At 38.3% G+C, this 14828-nt stretch overlaps 1 protein-coding gene across 2 annotated transcripts in view; it reads left to right on the top strand.

Annotated features, from left to right (window-relative positions):
• The window catches only part of LOC134287927 (cholinesterase), a 45754-nt gene extending 31147 nt beyond the window's left edge, over positions 1–14607 (top strand). Inside the window, exons 4-8 of one of the 2 annotated variants that reach the window (XM_062851182.1) lie at positions 448–879; positions 942–1868; positions 1926–2360; positions 2425–2594; positions 2841–14607. In XM_062851182.1, the coding sequence (XP_062707166.1) occupies positions 448–879; positions 942–1868; positions 1926–2360; positions 2425–2594; positions 2841–3420 (2544 nt within the window). In that variant the 3' untranslated portion in view covers positions 3421–14607. Of the gene's footprint in view, positions 1–447; positions 880–941; positions 1869–1925; positions 2361–2424; positions 2605–2840 lie in introns of both variants that reach the window. The other variant, XM_062851183.1, reaches the window with a different exon arrangement.
• The last annotated feature ends 221 nt before the right edge of the window (positions 14608–14828 follow it).

Raw genomic sequence — 14828 nt, 5'->3', positions numbered from 1 at the left:
GGAACAAGCTGTTCGCCATTCTGAATGATTGTTTTACATCCTATATACATCATACTTTCCATCTCAATCGTCGTTGAAAGTAAAAACTAGTAATCTGCGATAACAATGCTCCTCATTCTTATCGCACCAACGCATCACGTTTGAGATAATTTGCTGATTTCCCAACGGACGGCCGCATTAAACGATGCCGCGCATACGTTCAGTTTTCACACCGACAATGGTATTCAATGCTACCTCAGACGAGTTTTTTTTTTTTCGTTTTTCTTCCATCTATGTATGCTCTCGATGATGAACCATCATAATTATCGTCATGTAGTATGAGTTGTTTGCATTCTGATTAATTCCACATGTGCGCAACCACCCGCGCAAGACTCGATTGCGAAGCAGTAAAGCGGTGTTTTGTCGGGTGCTTACATTAATGGCACACTCATGTTTTCCCCATTTCAGACCAACCCAAACAACGTCCAGACGCCGTTCCCGGGTGTGCTCGGTGGTTGGCGCGACGATCTGCAGGGTAAACTGCGTCGGGACTCCATCCAACTGGATCGAGATGTATTTGTGACGACTAACTACGGTCAGGTGCAGGGCTTCAAGGTGCATATGTACGACAGTCCCGATCCGAAGTCGTTCTTTCGACCTTGGCACAGCCCTGTCGATCGGGTTATGGGCACCTGTTCGACGTTCTTGGGTATCCCGTATGCACTGCCTCCGACATTTGAGGGACGGTTTAAGCCTCCGCGACCACACAGGGGATGGCAGTTGCTGCAAGCGGTAGACTATGGACCGGCGTGTCCACAACCTGTCCAGTACACCGGAGCTACCAAGGGAATCCGCGATATGGATGAAGACTGCCTGTATCTGAATGTGTTCTCACCGAACGTAAGTATTCAGGAGAGCTTTAGGTCAGAATAGTAGAACTAACCTTTGGTTTCACCACGCAGACTCAATCCGGTGTTGCTCAACGGTTTCCTGTGATGATCTACATCCACGGCGGTGAGTTCGTTCGCGGGGCTTCGAATGTGTTTCCAGGGCACATGCTGGCCGCATTTTACGAAGTCGTGGTCGTCACGTTTAACTACCGTCTAGGTGCACTCGGATTTCTCTCCACGGGTGATGAGAATTCTCCGGGCAACTACGGTATCCTAGACCAGATCATGGCGGTTCGCTGGGTGTACGACAACATAGAGGCCTTCAATGGGGACCGGAATTCGATAACATTGTTCGGACCGGGTGCGGGAGCTGCGTCCTCCGGATTGCTGATGGTGGCGCCCCAAACTAAGGACATTGTTACTCGCGTCATAGCACAATCCGGAGCTGCAGTTGCTGACTGGGCACTGATCGTGGATAAGTATCGAGCGCAGAATACGAGTCGAGTTTTCGGTCAAATGGTTGGATGCTCGATCGAAACTTCGTGGAAATTGGTCAACTGTATGCGACAAGGACGAAGCTTCTTTGAGCTGGGGAACGCAGAGTTTGCTCCACATGTTGGACTGTTCCCGTGGGGACCGGTTCTGGACATCAATTTCACCTTCCCGGGCGACGAATGGTACGAGGGATGGAGGGAAAGAGATTGGCATTTCCTGGCTCAAACTCCTGAAGAGCTCATCAAAAAAGGACACTACAATCGTGGGTTACACTACATGAGTGGTGTGACCTTACAGGAGGCTGCTTTCGTCATCTCTCAGAATGAGTCGTTGGCTCCATACTACGAAGTTGATCAAAAGTTTTTCGAGCAGAAAGTGTGGGAGCTGGTCTACCGGTATAACTACACATTGAATCTGAATGGCACGTACGAAGCCATTAAATATATGTACACCCATTGGCCAGATCCTAGAAACACAACCTACATAAGAGAGCAATACATCAATGTAAGTGTGATTGAACCTCCACTATGATCAGCACATCTAACCTCTCATTATTTCTAGCTTCTCTCGGATTTCCTCTACCGTGCTCCGGCAGACAAGATGACCAAACTCCTGGTTGAGCGACGTGTTCCAGTCTACAGCTACGTTATGAATACCACCATCGAAGGACTTAAGCTTCCCGAATGGCGAAAGGTCCCTCATGACATCGAGCATTACCTGCTAACGGGAGCACCATTTATGGACGTGGAGTTCTTCCCCCGGAAGGCTCGTCTCGATAGACTACAGTGGACCGATAACGACCGCAACATGAGCCACTTCTTCATGAAAACGTTTTCGGACTTTGCACGCTACGGTAATCCAACGCCTCAACAAGTCCTTGGACTGTTTTTCGAGCCGGCCAGGAATGGTGAGCTAAAGTATTTGAACTTGAACACCACGTATAACTCTTCGATTAGAATGAACTTCCGGCAAACGGAAAGTGCCTTCTGGACGCAGGTAAGTTCTTTCGACTTGAATGTTCAGGCCTTTAGAAATTCATAGCATTTTTTATCCCTAACAGTACATTCCAACGGTGGTCGGAGTAATGGTGCCAACGTATCCACCCACCACGGAGTTCTGGTGGGAACCGAAGGAACCGCTGCAGATCGCCTTCTGGAGTATGTCCGCTGCGTGTCTGCTGTTGATCGTCCTGGTAGTTATATGCTGCATACTGTGGCGAAACGCAAAGAGGTACGGATAGGTAGGAGATCTTAAAGTTCTATTAGGCTTGCGCCCCGCAGATGAATGGTAGTTACTGCACGCATCTCACAACTCGTTCGCTATGGGTTCCGTAGGTTGGCAAACTAATGGTTTTGCTATTTTTGTTGTAGATGTAGATGATATTGAGTTTGATAAATGCTTTTATTTTTAGTGCATGGTTTGATCACGAATTCCCAGAATAATCAACTAATGACTTCTATTCTTTTCTACTGCTAGACAATCTGACCGTTTCTACGACGATGGTGTTTTCGTGGTAGACAATCCAGAATCTGAACGTGACGTGGGTATCGACAACAACGTCCTGCAAGCCCAGCCTCTTCGAACGCGGGACAACATCTACGAGTACCGTGATTCTCCGACGAAATACAAATATCCACCAACCGACGCTTCTTCGATACGGGCACCCAGCTCCCTCGCGATGACCCAAACCACTGCCAAGTCGATCTCCGGAAGTCAAAGCTCGCTGCGTAGTGCCATTTCGATGAAGGAATCGACCAACATTAGCCCCATTCCCAGGTCCGAGTCGAACTTTGACCGGAATATCAAGTACGCCGAACGGGGAGTGGACACCGAAATCAACAAAAATGGCAGATATCCCCGCACGGATTCCAGGGGAGCCCTTAGTGATACGAAATCGAGGGAGTTTTCCGCCAGCACACCGATCGAGCCGGCTCCGAGATCTCAACAACCGACGTCGCAACCGGCCAGCCGGGGTGCCAGCCGAGCCGGGTACGATCGCAGCAACAATGCAAGTCGAACGAATTTAATCGAAGGAATTCCACAGACCGAAGTTTAGGTGGTAAGAAATGGTGAGATGATATACGTAAGGTTAACGTTAAGTTTAGAATAGTTCAAGTGTAACGAAGTTTACCAGTTACAAAATGCCACGCGTCCCCATCACAAAACAAAACGACCTTGATAATCGCAACATATCAGGTTAGGTACGTTATTAAAAAGAGCAGACAACGCTGCTCTAGTTTTAAGACAATCGAAGCCGTACTGTAGTAAGTTTACAACAAAAAAATCTACAATAGATTGAAGTAGTCGGATAAGTGAAACGAAAGCACCAAGTGCCTTGAATTTTAGGTTAGGTTTAGGAAACGATCAATTCATCGATGCTCGTTGAGGCTGGGTTACAATTGATTTCTATATTCAGGGTGACCAGTATGGTGCGGCTTACTTTTTAAAAAGTTGTTGAAGCCTGGAATTCGTATGCTCCTCTGGATTCAATTCACATAAAAAGAGAAACCTCTGAGTTTCAGCCAAATAGGGTGGGGCGGGGCAAGATGGGTCACCTAAGGATGGATCACCATAACTTAGTAAATACAAATCCTATTGGTTTGTATTCGTCCGCTACTATTTAATACACTAGTAAGCTATGCTAAAAGTCGATAAAAAGTTCATTAAATACAAAAAATGATGTTGAACAAGCAGTTTTAAAAAGTGATCGATTTTGAGCCGTGAAAAAAATGCGGGGCAAGATGGGTCACTCTCTCTCTCTCTCTTATTGGCGTAACGTCCTCATTGGGACAAAGCCTGCATCTCAGCTTAGTGTTCTATGAGAACTTCCACAGTTATTAACTGAGAGCTTCCTCTGCCAATGACCATTTTGCATGCGTATATCGTATGGCAGGCACGAAGATACTCTATGTCCATGGAAGTCAAGGAAATTTTCTTTACGAAAAGATCCTGGACCGACCGGGAATCGAACCCGTCATCCTCAGCATGGTCATGCTGAATACCCGTGCGTTTACCGCCTCGGCTATATGGATCACCTTTTAAGTAATTCACATTTTCTCAACGAAAAATGTCAAAATATAAGTTTTGTTCCGCATTCATATATGCTCCATATCCATACTGAGTGAACAAGAGCTACTAGTAAACATTTTATAAATTTATTTGGAATATAAAAAACTTTACGATTTGAGTGGTCCTAAGGCGACTTGAAAATCGATGTTTTCAATCAAAAATTATCATAATTTTATGTTATAATTTTGAGCGTTCATTCCGCTTGATTGAAGTCATTTATGAGATAGTCTTGTAAGACCAAGCCCACTCGTGGGCTTAATACTACACACGCAACAGCACGTCGTTAACGATTTTTAATTTCGTTATCAACCCATTTTCGCACCGGTCGTTCGTTTCCATGTGAGTAAAATAATGATCGGTCGCCTTTGCGCACCGGTGGTCTCTATTCTCTCCGTACCATCGGTTTTTTGCACTTCTGTAAATCATCGCAATATTTTGTGTATTTCTATGGGGTTATTGCAAATTTTATTCAGTATAATAATTTGTGCTCATATTATGAAAGATGGGGTTTTGGATAAGACTGAAAACTGTTAGTAAAAATTGAATTCAAATAAATAATTCCCTTGGAGATTTGTATCAGTATTGGTGCGTTTAAAGATATCATTTTCTCAATAATTTATGATTGTATTTAATCCCGGAATTCAAGAAATCTTTTTTTAAATTATATGTTTGTTGCTTACTGTATGACTGGTAGGTTAAATTTTTATCTAAAATAATATCCATCTCTTCAATATTCATGTTGCCTTTGTCGCAAGAAATTTATCTGAATTTGAGATTATGAGCATCTTTTTTATTAATTAGGTTTATTGAATAATTACATCCCTTGCATTTCCAACACATTTATAACGTAGTTGCCTCTTTTACAACTTCGCGTAGGTCAAGATTCTTGAATCCTGGTCATAGTAGAAGCTGTCTTCTAACAGTCTGCGATAAGTTTTCGCAACCTTTTTTCATTAACGTGTATTTTAACATCAGCTAATTCTATACTCAGTCACAACCTTTTAGTTACAAAGCATCACTCGCAAATCTTAATATATATTGCGATCTTTTGGATGCTGTATATGAATATTTTGTTGGAAGCAGATTCTATGCGCTTGCAGTAGACTGCGTATTTGTCAAAGTACATAATGGGCCTACTCTCCTTTTTGGCACTTCATACAACAATTGTTGTATTTTAACCGTTATGTGGCCGGCAAACTTTTTGCTTTTTTCTACACCGTGTATTTTAAATGGGTGCTAGGTACCCGGGTACCCTGCTGGCCACATAAGGGTTAACATCCAACGCCTTGCTTTTTCTATAACGAGGAACCTACAATATGGCAGTCCTGCACACCGCCTATTTTAATTGGTGAAACTTGGCAGCTCGACTACATTTTTTAAGATTTTTATCGGTATGATTTAGTTTTTACAAAAAGAAATAACTGTAGTGTTTCTATGATATCTGAGTTGAGTTAGGTACAGTCAATGCATCTTTGAAAAATCGTAACTACTCTTATCTAATCTCATACATACGCGGAATCACCCTGGAAAGCAATCGTGTTACTTTTCTTGTCAATACTGATGCTTGCAGCATATCAGAGATATGACGCCATCCACAAATTACGTAACGCTCTAGGGGGAGGGGGGGAGTAGGACCAAGCGTTACGGTCCATACAAAAAATTCAGGATTTTCATACAAAAATGCGTTACGGTGGGGGGAGGGGGGTCAAAAATTGTAGATTTTAGCGTTACGTAATAAATGGACGCTGCCTATGACACATGCATCAAAGCGGTCTGGTCTACTGCGTTGTATTTACACGCAAAGATGATTCTTCGAAATACTTGGAGTACAGAATATTTTATTTCGGCAAGGTACTTCTCGAATTTACAGGGGAGGAAGGATGCGTGGACGGTGAAGTTACCCATTTCGCACACTTTCTTCCTAATGTCTCGTTTATTTAATTTATATTTTTAAATTTATATTTAATAAATCACCCACTGACGACCACCATTTTCAAAAACAGCAATCAAACCAAAACTCTTATGCCTTTTTGAAATATACACGACAAAACGAAGCGCGAGGCACAGCTCTTTCAAAGCGGAGGATCTCAGCCCGGAAAGTGAAGAAAGAAAACCTTGTGGTCACTTAATACCGTCAAATAGTTTCTTTTCGGGTTAGAAAATACGCACATCTTTTCACCGGAATATGCGTCGGATGACGATAATTTTGAAACTTGTCGGAACGAACTTCGCGAGTTATTTATTTGGACATTTTTCTAAATGTGCGAAACTAAGCTTTACTTGCTGCGTAGAAAACCCGGCTCAAACATGTACGTGTTAAAACAGCAAAACTCACTGAATCACTATACATTTCTTTAAATATTAGTTTCGAAACGATCGGCCGAATCAAAAACTAAAGGTGCGATTATGAGCAATCGTAACTATTTTTAAGAGAAAATCAATACATTTTCGATATGCATGATCCTAAAATTGGCGAAGAAGCGAATTCATAACATACTTAAGCAAAGCTTGTCAATTTAAACCTATTATTTTTCTGCGTTTGTATTGTCACTCTATCACAATTCTTTGTCAGACAATTTGTTGTGTTATTCGTGTAACGATCTATGATATTGATTGGTTGAAAATTTCAAATATTTGATGCAAACTAAAATAAATTCCTACCTATACAAAACAAGAAAATCATTCTCTAGAAACTATATACCGGGCAAGAAATTTATACTCATGTTCTTTCGTCTCCTCTTTACGCTACCCAGAGAGCTAAACGCGAGAGAGCGCACGAGCCTACGGATAGAGACCGTACTTTGCGTGTCTCTATATTCTAAGCCCTGCTACGAACCGTACGTAAAATTTTCGCTTTCGAGCCCTACTTAGCAGCGACCGGTGCGGTTCGCTTCTTTGTTCGGGGCTCTACTTAACGTTAAAACGCTTGATTGAGCCCATGAGTGGGCTTGGTCTAATAAAAAATAATTATCTTTTGAATGCTCCAAAAATACATTCAAAATTAAAGGTGACCCATATTGCCCCGCGGCCGTTTATATGGAGATTATATGGAATGTATCGCATAAGAAAAATGGCTAAAAACCATTTTATTTTTTATTTCCAATGAGAGTGAATTTTTTTTAATCAATGCCCTAAACTTTTGTATATTCATGCTGGTCATCTAACAAAATTATTAACATAATCAAAACATGAGTAATGAGCCAGAAAATGGCACTGACCCATCTTGCCCCGCGACCCATCTTGCCCCGCCCCACCCTACATTAAGATTTGAAGGTATACAGTTGATTATTCGGGAAATAAATAAATGCTTTCATTTTAAGTGTCAAAAGTTTCTCAATTTTCAACCGATTTTCAATATTTTTTTCAAAAATCTCTTTTATATTGAATTTCGAACAAACTTGTAGAACTTTTTGAGCATGCCAAATATGAGTTTTTTTTAGATTTCTTTTATTGTTACTTATTTTTATTGAAAATATCAACATTAGGGCTCGATAACTGTTCAACTGTTTGACCAATTTCAAATCTTTTAGCGTGCATTTGCAGATGCCTACTTGGATGCCTACAAATGTTGTGAATGTATAACATGGACACATGCACGATATATGCACGTAAACACGTATTTTACAATGAAAATAAGAATTCCGGTAAAATTTTGTTTTCATGCAAAGTTTCAGTCTTAAAACTTAAAAAAATATTCTAGATTAAAATATGGATACCTAAAACTTCAATGTTTGGGGTGTTCTGAATTGAATCTGATGCAAGGTATCTAATTTTCAGCAAAAGCTGCCAAAAATTGTCCTATAGGAAACTTAAAACTTAATTTTACATGAAAAAACATGTTTTAGGCATGCTTTGGCTGTTTTTTGGTGAAAATTATCAATAATGTGTGACACTTAAATTAGAAGCACCCTTGGTATGTTCCGTTTTTTGTCAACACGGTCCGCGATTTTCAGTTGATAAAATCGGAATACCTAGTGACAAAATGGAATAATTTTCATTGACAATATATTTTGCAACATTTCAATAAGAACTGAATGTTATACTCTAAAAACACATTCCTAAAGTAAAGTCATGCTGTTTTTTAATAAAGCTTGATTGTTCTTTGATATGAAACTTTCAGAACGTATTGGTTACACTGTTCAGATTACAGGTTTTATACGACGTCGACAAGACATTTTTAACACCACATTTGTGACAACATTTTTGGGAATCTAAGAAACCAAAATTAATATATCTGTCTATTATCGTTAAATTTAAGAGTGACGCATATAATAGTTCCAGTATCCGAATCGATGTTTTCAAAAATGACACTTCCTGGAATGAACGGAACGTCCCTCTTCCGAAAGGCATTTCTACATGAGTGGGTATCTTCTGAGATTCCTCCAACTATTTCTTCACAGATTCCTGTAGAAGTTTATTTTGGGTTACTTTTATGAAATCTCAAGGAATGTTTCTTTGCAATCACTTTGGAACTTCTCTAGAACTAAGGATTCCCAAAGAAGTTCCTTCTGGAATTTCTTTAAGTTATCTCTTACTATTCCGCTTACTATCCAGATGTTCCTTTTTATTTTTTTTCTGGAGCTTCATCTGGAATTCTTTCAGGGTTTAACCAAGACATCTGAATTTCATCTAAGAATCTTTCAAAAATCCTACACACGCTCAGAAAACCGTTCTGATAAACGTGAACAAACAAACGCAAATATGAGAACAAGCAAATATACACCGTAAACTGGAACTAGTTCCAGCTGTCAATATGGGCGTTCTAGAAACCGTGATATCTAGTTCACGGTGTACATTTCTTATTGTTGTTATCGTTGCTATGCATAGTTCCCGTTTGTTCCCGTTGCCGTGACTGAGAGTTCACGTATACCGGAACGGATTTTTTTTGCGTGCAGGAGTTCCTCTGTTTATTCAGAATGTCCTACGAAAATACCTCTGTAATCCCTCCAGAAATGCTTTCTGATATTCTTCCAGGAGTTATTATAAGGTTGCTCAAGAATTTCTTTCTTGGATTCATTTGAAAGTTTTTCTATGATTTCATCCGAAGCTCTTTAAAAAGTTTCTTTTGTTATTTTTTCAGGAAATCCTTCTTGGACTCATCTAATAATTTTTACATTAGTTTTTTGAAAAATTCCTGCAGGGGTTCTATTTGATACTTGTGTGCAGCATAAGTTACTTCTGGAATTTTGATTTTGAATACTTCCAAAAAAAAATACCGGATTCTGTCTTTCTTCTTGGTAACTTCTCCTGGGTTTCTTACTGCTTTTTCTCCAAGAGTTCCTCCAACAGTAGAACCCTCCTGGAGTTTATTCTGGGAATTCTCCAAGAATTTCTGCCTCAAATTTTCCAGAAATATCTTCTGGATGGCCTCCTGATGTTCCTTATAAAAATCTCCGGGAAGTTATTTTGTTTTAAATCTTCAAGATTTTTTTGTGGAAATCCATCAGAAATTCCTTGTAGGAATACAGTAGAAGTTCTTTCGTGAAATCCTCAAAGAAATACTCTTGGGAAATCTTCGGAATTGATGGAATTCCTTTAACAATTTGTTCTGAAAATCCACAATTTCTTTTGGAAACTTTCAAGGGTTCCTGGAAAACCTTTAAATCGGTAGAGCTTCTGGCAATAAATATGGTGAAATTTCGAAAAAAAAATGGCATTTCGCAATATGACGGGATTCTCGAAGTAATTCATGCATAGTTTGCAGAAGGAACATTCTGTAGAATACAATGGATATACGAGAGTTCGACTGTTGGATCTATGTTCTAGGTTAGGGAATTCGGCTTATCTCGGCTTTTCTTAACTTAATTAACAAACACGTATTATAATATTATAATACGTGTTTGTTAATTAAGTGCTTTGTGTCGGAAGTTTTTTGTTCGGATGTTTGTATGTTCTGTGACTACTGCTCAGCAACTAGAGCCACCTGACAAAAAAGCTAAAGTTTCTAATCCTTGAAAAAGATGTTAAATATATCGAAACGTCGGACATAGAAACAAATTAGTTTTTGATTTGTGGAAAGACTGCTACGCCGCCAACATATCATTGAAAAAAAGGAATGATAAGCCGAATTCCCTAACCTAGAACGTAGAATACAATGTTTGTAAGTCAGCTAAGCATTTATTTATGAAAAGTGAACCGCTCAGTAGCTCAAGATTAGAAATACGTTTAAAAAAGTTTGCAAATCGATCAACTACTTCTCAAGACATCGTGATCACCGTAACGGCACTTTTTTAAAAACGTAATTTCGAGATAGCATAACAAAGAAGAGAAGATAAACCTCTGCTGTCGCTATATATTCCATAAAAATGTTGAATGCTATAGTAGATGTTATTATGATTGAAGTTGAACATTGTTGCACTGTCTAGATCACTCTAATGCCCTATTTTGCCCCATACTACTTATCAATTATGTAAAATTTGTTTTTTTTTTTTTAAATAGATTTTCAAGCTGTTTTCGATGTTTCCATGCTAACCATAGGAATCATGAGGCAAATACTGTTGAAAACGACATAAAATTGATTTTCATCATGGATGGTGCTCAGGCTGTGGCCTATTTTGCCCCAATTCTTCCCAATTTTATGTTTCGGTACAAAATTTGACCAAAAAGCATGTGCACATCGCCACTGAAGATCTGCCATGAGATCTGCGTTAATGAAAAACTTTCAATATTTTAGAAAAGATAATTCACAGATCGGGTGGATCATTTTCTTGTTGCCCAGATCACAACAATGTACTATTTTGCCCCATATTACTTAAAAGCTATGCTCTTTTTTATAAGTTTTCAAGCTATTTTAGATGTTTCCATGTAAATTACAGCAATCACGCTTAGGAAACAAGATGAAATTGATTTACACCATAGAAAAGCACGAGATGTGCTCTGTTTTGCCCCAATTGGGTTTTTAAATTAAGAAAAATTCAATGATTTTTTTTATTTTTGAACAAAAGAGCACCTTTTTCTGAGCCGCTATGATTTTTTTCAGATTTTTAGAACTTTATTTTGGTATCTAAAATCAATTTCAAAGAGATTTTTCGAAATCGCCTTTCGATAGCTGGGCAACTGCTTGACAGCTCCGCTCAGCACAAAATGCGACAAATCGCTCCCATACAAATTTCAGATTGATTCTTAAATAGGTTCCCGGGCACCAAAATTGATGAAAATTTGGATTTCGGCTCAGTTTGGCATGCAGATTTAGAATATGGAATTATCGCAACACCACTAAAGAAGCCAATTCGCCTTTATTTTCATGTTTTTGTGTAAAACTTGACCAGAAAGCATATGAAGATCTCCGCTGATGATCTACATCCATTTTCAGCAAAAAAAAAAATAACAAAGATAATTTACAACGAGGGTGGAATATTTTCATGTTGCCCATATCACGCTGATGTACCATTTTGCTCCATTTTCCTTGAATACTATGAAAAATTTGCTTTTCCATAGGTTTTCAATCTGTTTTCGATGTTTCCATATAAATCATAGCCATCACGATGCAAATACTCTTAAGAAACGAAATAAAATTGAGTCCACCATGAATGAGCACGGGATGTGACCTATTTTGCCCCATTCTCCCTAATTTCCGTGTTTCGGTGCAAAATTTGACCAAAAAGCATATGGAGAACTCTGCTGATGATCATGAAAAACATCCATGAAAAACTTCAATATTTCAACAAAGATGATCCACAACGAGGGTGGGATATTTTCATGTTGCTCATATCACGATAATGTCCCATTTTGCCCCATATTCATTAAAAAGTTTAAGAATTAGTTTTTTTCATGAGTTTTCAAGCTGTGTTTGAAGTTTCTATGCAAATTATAGTAATCATGACTCTAAAGAAACAAGATAGAGTTCCACCATAACAGAGCACGGAATGTGACCTAAATTGCTCCAATTGAGTTTTTAAATTAAGAAAAATGTATTGATTTTTTGATTTTATACAAAACAGCACCTTTTTCTGAACCACCATGATTTTTTTCAGATTTTTAGAACTTCATTTTGATACCTAAAATCGCTTTCGAACAGATTTTTCGAAATCACCTTTTGACAGCTGGCCAACTGCTTGACAGCTCCGCTCAGTACAAAATGCGACAAGGGGTGATTCGACAAATCGCTCCCATACAAACTTCAAACTGATTTTTAAATAGGTTCCCCCAATTTAAATAGGTTCACCCCAATTTTCATGTTTCGGTGCACAATTTGAGCATATGAATATGAAGGCACCTGCTAATGATTTACATCACTGGATTGAAATTTTGCTGTCAATTAAAATTCTGAATTTTGAAAAATTTATTGATTTTTTAATTTAATATAAAAGAGCCCTTTTTTCGTTTTTCTCAGATTTTTAGATCTTTATTTTGATACTTTCAATCAATTTCAAAGAGATTTTCTAAAAACACCATCTGACAGCCGGACAACTGCTTAACAGCTCCACCCAGTACAAAATCCGGCGAGGGGTGATTCAACAAATTTCTCCCATACAAACTTCAAATTGATTTTTAAATAGGTTCCCGGGCACCAAAATTCATGAAAATTTGAATTTCGGCTCAGTTTGGCCGAAGAAGCCAATTAGATAATCTGGAAGATTTTTTTTTTTATTCTAAGACAACTGAAAAATGTCTGACCACAGTCTCGTCTGGACAGAATAGATGGAAGAGGAGAAAGAACTCCGAAGAAAATTGTAGCGGATTTCAAGATTTAATTCAACGCAGAATTTTAGACCGAAAACCTGCACGAATTGTTGATGGAGTTTATTTTCAACTTGAAACCGTGAAGGAATTTTGAAAATTGCTTAACAAATTTGTATAGGTAATTCGTCAAACAGTTTCTGGAAATTTTGCTGAAGTCGCCTTACCGAAGTAGTCTTGCAAGCTTTTTAAATTTCTGATTTTTTTATTGTTTGGGATTCTACTAATAAATACTAAAAGTAGTTTTGGCTTCATTTCTATATTTTTTCCGCAAAGTATGGAAACTAAACTATATTTTAACATATTGATGACATTCTTTGGTCTTCTCGTTATTTTAGTACAAATAGTTTTTCTCAGGTAGTGCCATAATAGGTACAGGCACCCTATTAAGTTTTGGCAAACTTCGTTTTGAGAGAAATTGTAAGTAATTTAAAAAATCCTGACAAAATTAACGAAAAAAGAAACGTTGATTTTTTTTAAAGTATTTTTGAAGAATAATTACAAATTATTCTTAGAGGAGCAATTTTAGCAATTGGATGTTTTCGTTCGCTTTTTTCTCTTCGTCATGAGTTATTTTCTAAAATCTATTGAAACAAAACTGGCCTTGAATATGCATGTTTAGCAAAACGCTTGGAAATTACGACTGATGATTAAACAATGTAACTGATCAACGGTAGAAAAATGGTAACCCTACTTCAGCGAGTATTATTTACTAACTATTTTTAAGTTCAACAAAAAAAGACTCTCAAACACACACCTACGGCAGCGAAATGCGTTTGGAGTCAACTACGTACTGAATGTTATATGTTTAGCGTATAGTAATTAGGGAAAGTCAGTTTTAGCCAATTTTATTAGCAGTAGTATCCGTTCCGTGTAAATAAATGTGCTGTGCATGTCCATATGTTTCAGTGTCTCCGTCCAATTTTCGTTTTAAGTGTACCGTGTCAACGTGATTCCCTGTTCTGTTGTCCACGTTCAATTAAGTTTTATTCTCTAGTTTTTTTTTTAGTTAGTTGATTCACGTCTTATTCAATTTTGTTCTACTTAGCTCCTAGGTACTTATTTCACACTTATGTGTTCTTTCGCTTTCGCATGAATCAAAGCAGAACAAATTTAGGCCAATCCGTGCAAATATTCTTGTTAAGCCCACTTTGCGTTAGAATTGTGTACATATTCGTTTATGGTTGTCTTCCATTTCAATACATTCCCGAGCAACTTCAGCTTACACTTTCATTTACTCCTAAGCTGTCCATTTGTTTCATTAGACTAACTTACTTCGTTTATCATTTAGGTTTATAATGAAAAGCATTTAAAAGAACATACTGTACATATAGTGATGACTATTTTCGATTGATTACCATTTAAGTATTAATGATCATAAGTTTCGCTGCACAATTATTTGTGAGATAGCTACGAAAGTAATTATTTTTTAAGAGATTTAATGATAATGTAGTATTTACAATCGATGAATATTGAAATAAAGTGCTCTTTTATACATTTTTTGTATTGTTTTTTTTTAACGAAATCCGTTTGGGGAAAGGGCTGCAATTACTTCAAGCTCAATTTTTGCTACTACTAAGGGGCATTCAAATATGCCGCCCATCACTTAGGAGGGAGGGGGGTGTCAGAGAGAAAGAGAGTGACACTCCAAGTAATAGAAATACGATGAAGTTCATCCGGGAATCCGTATTCGTGTATAATCTGCCATAGCTGTTC

Source organism: Aedes albopictus, chromosome 2 (assembly GCF_035046485.1).
Source record: "Aedes albopictus strain Foshan chromosome 2, AalbF5, whole genome shotgun sequence".
Lineage (NCBI taxonomy): Eukaryota > Metazoa > Arthropoda > Insecta > Diptera > Culicidae > Aedes > Aedes albopictus.
The sequence above is the reverse complement of the archived record's forward strand: the minus strand, read 5'-3'. Positions and strand labels throughout refer to the sequence as shown.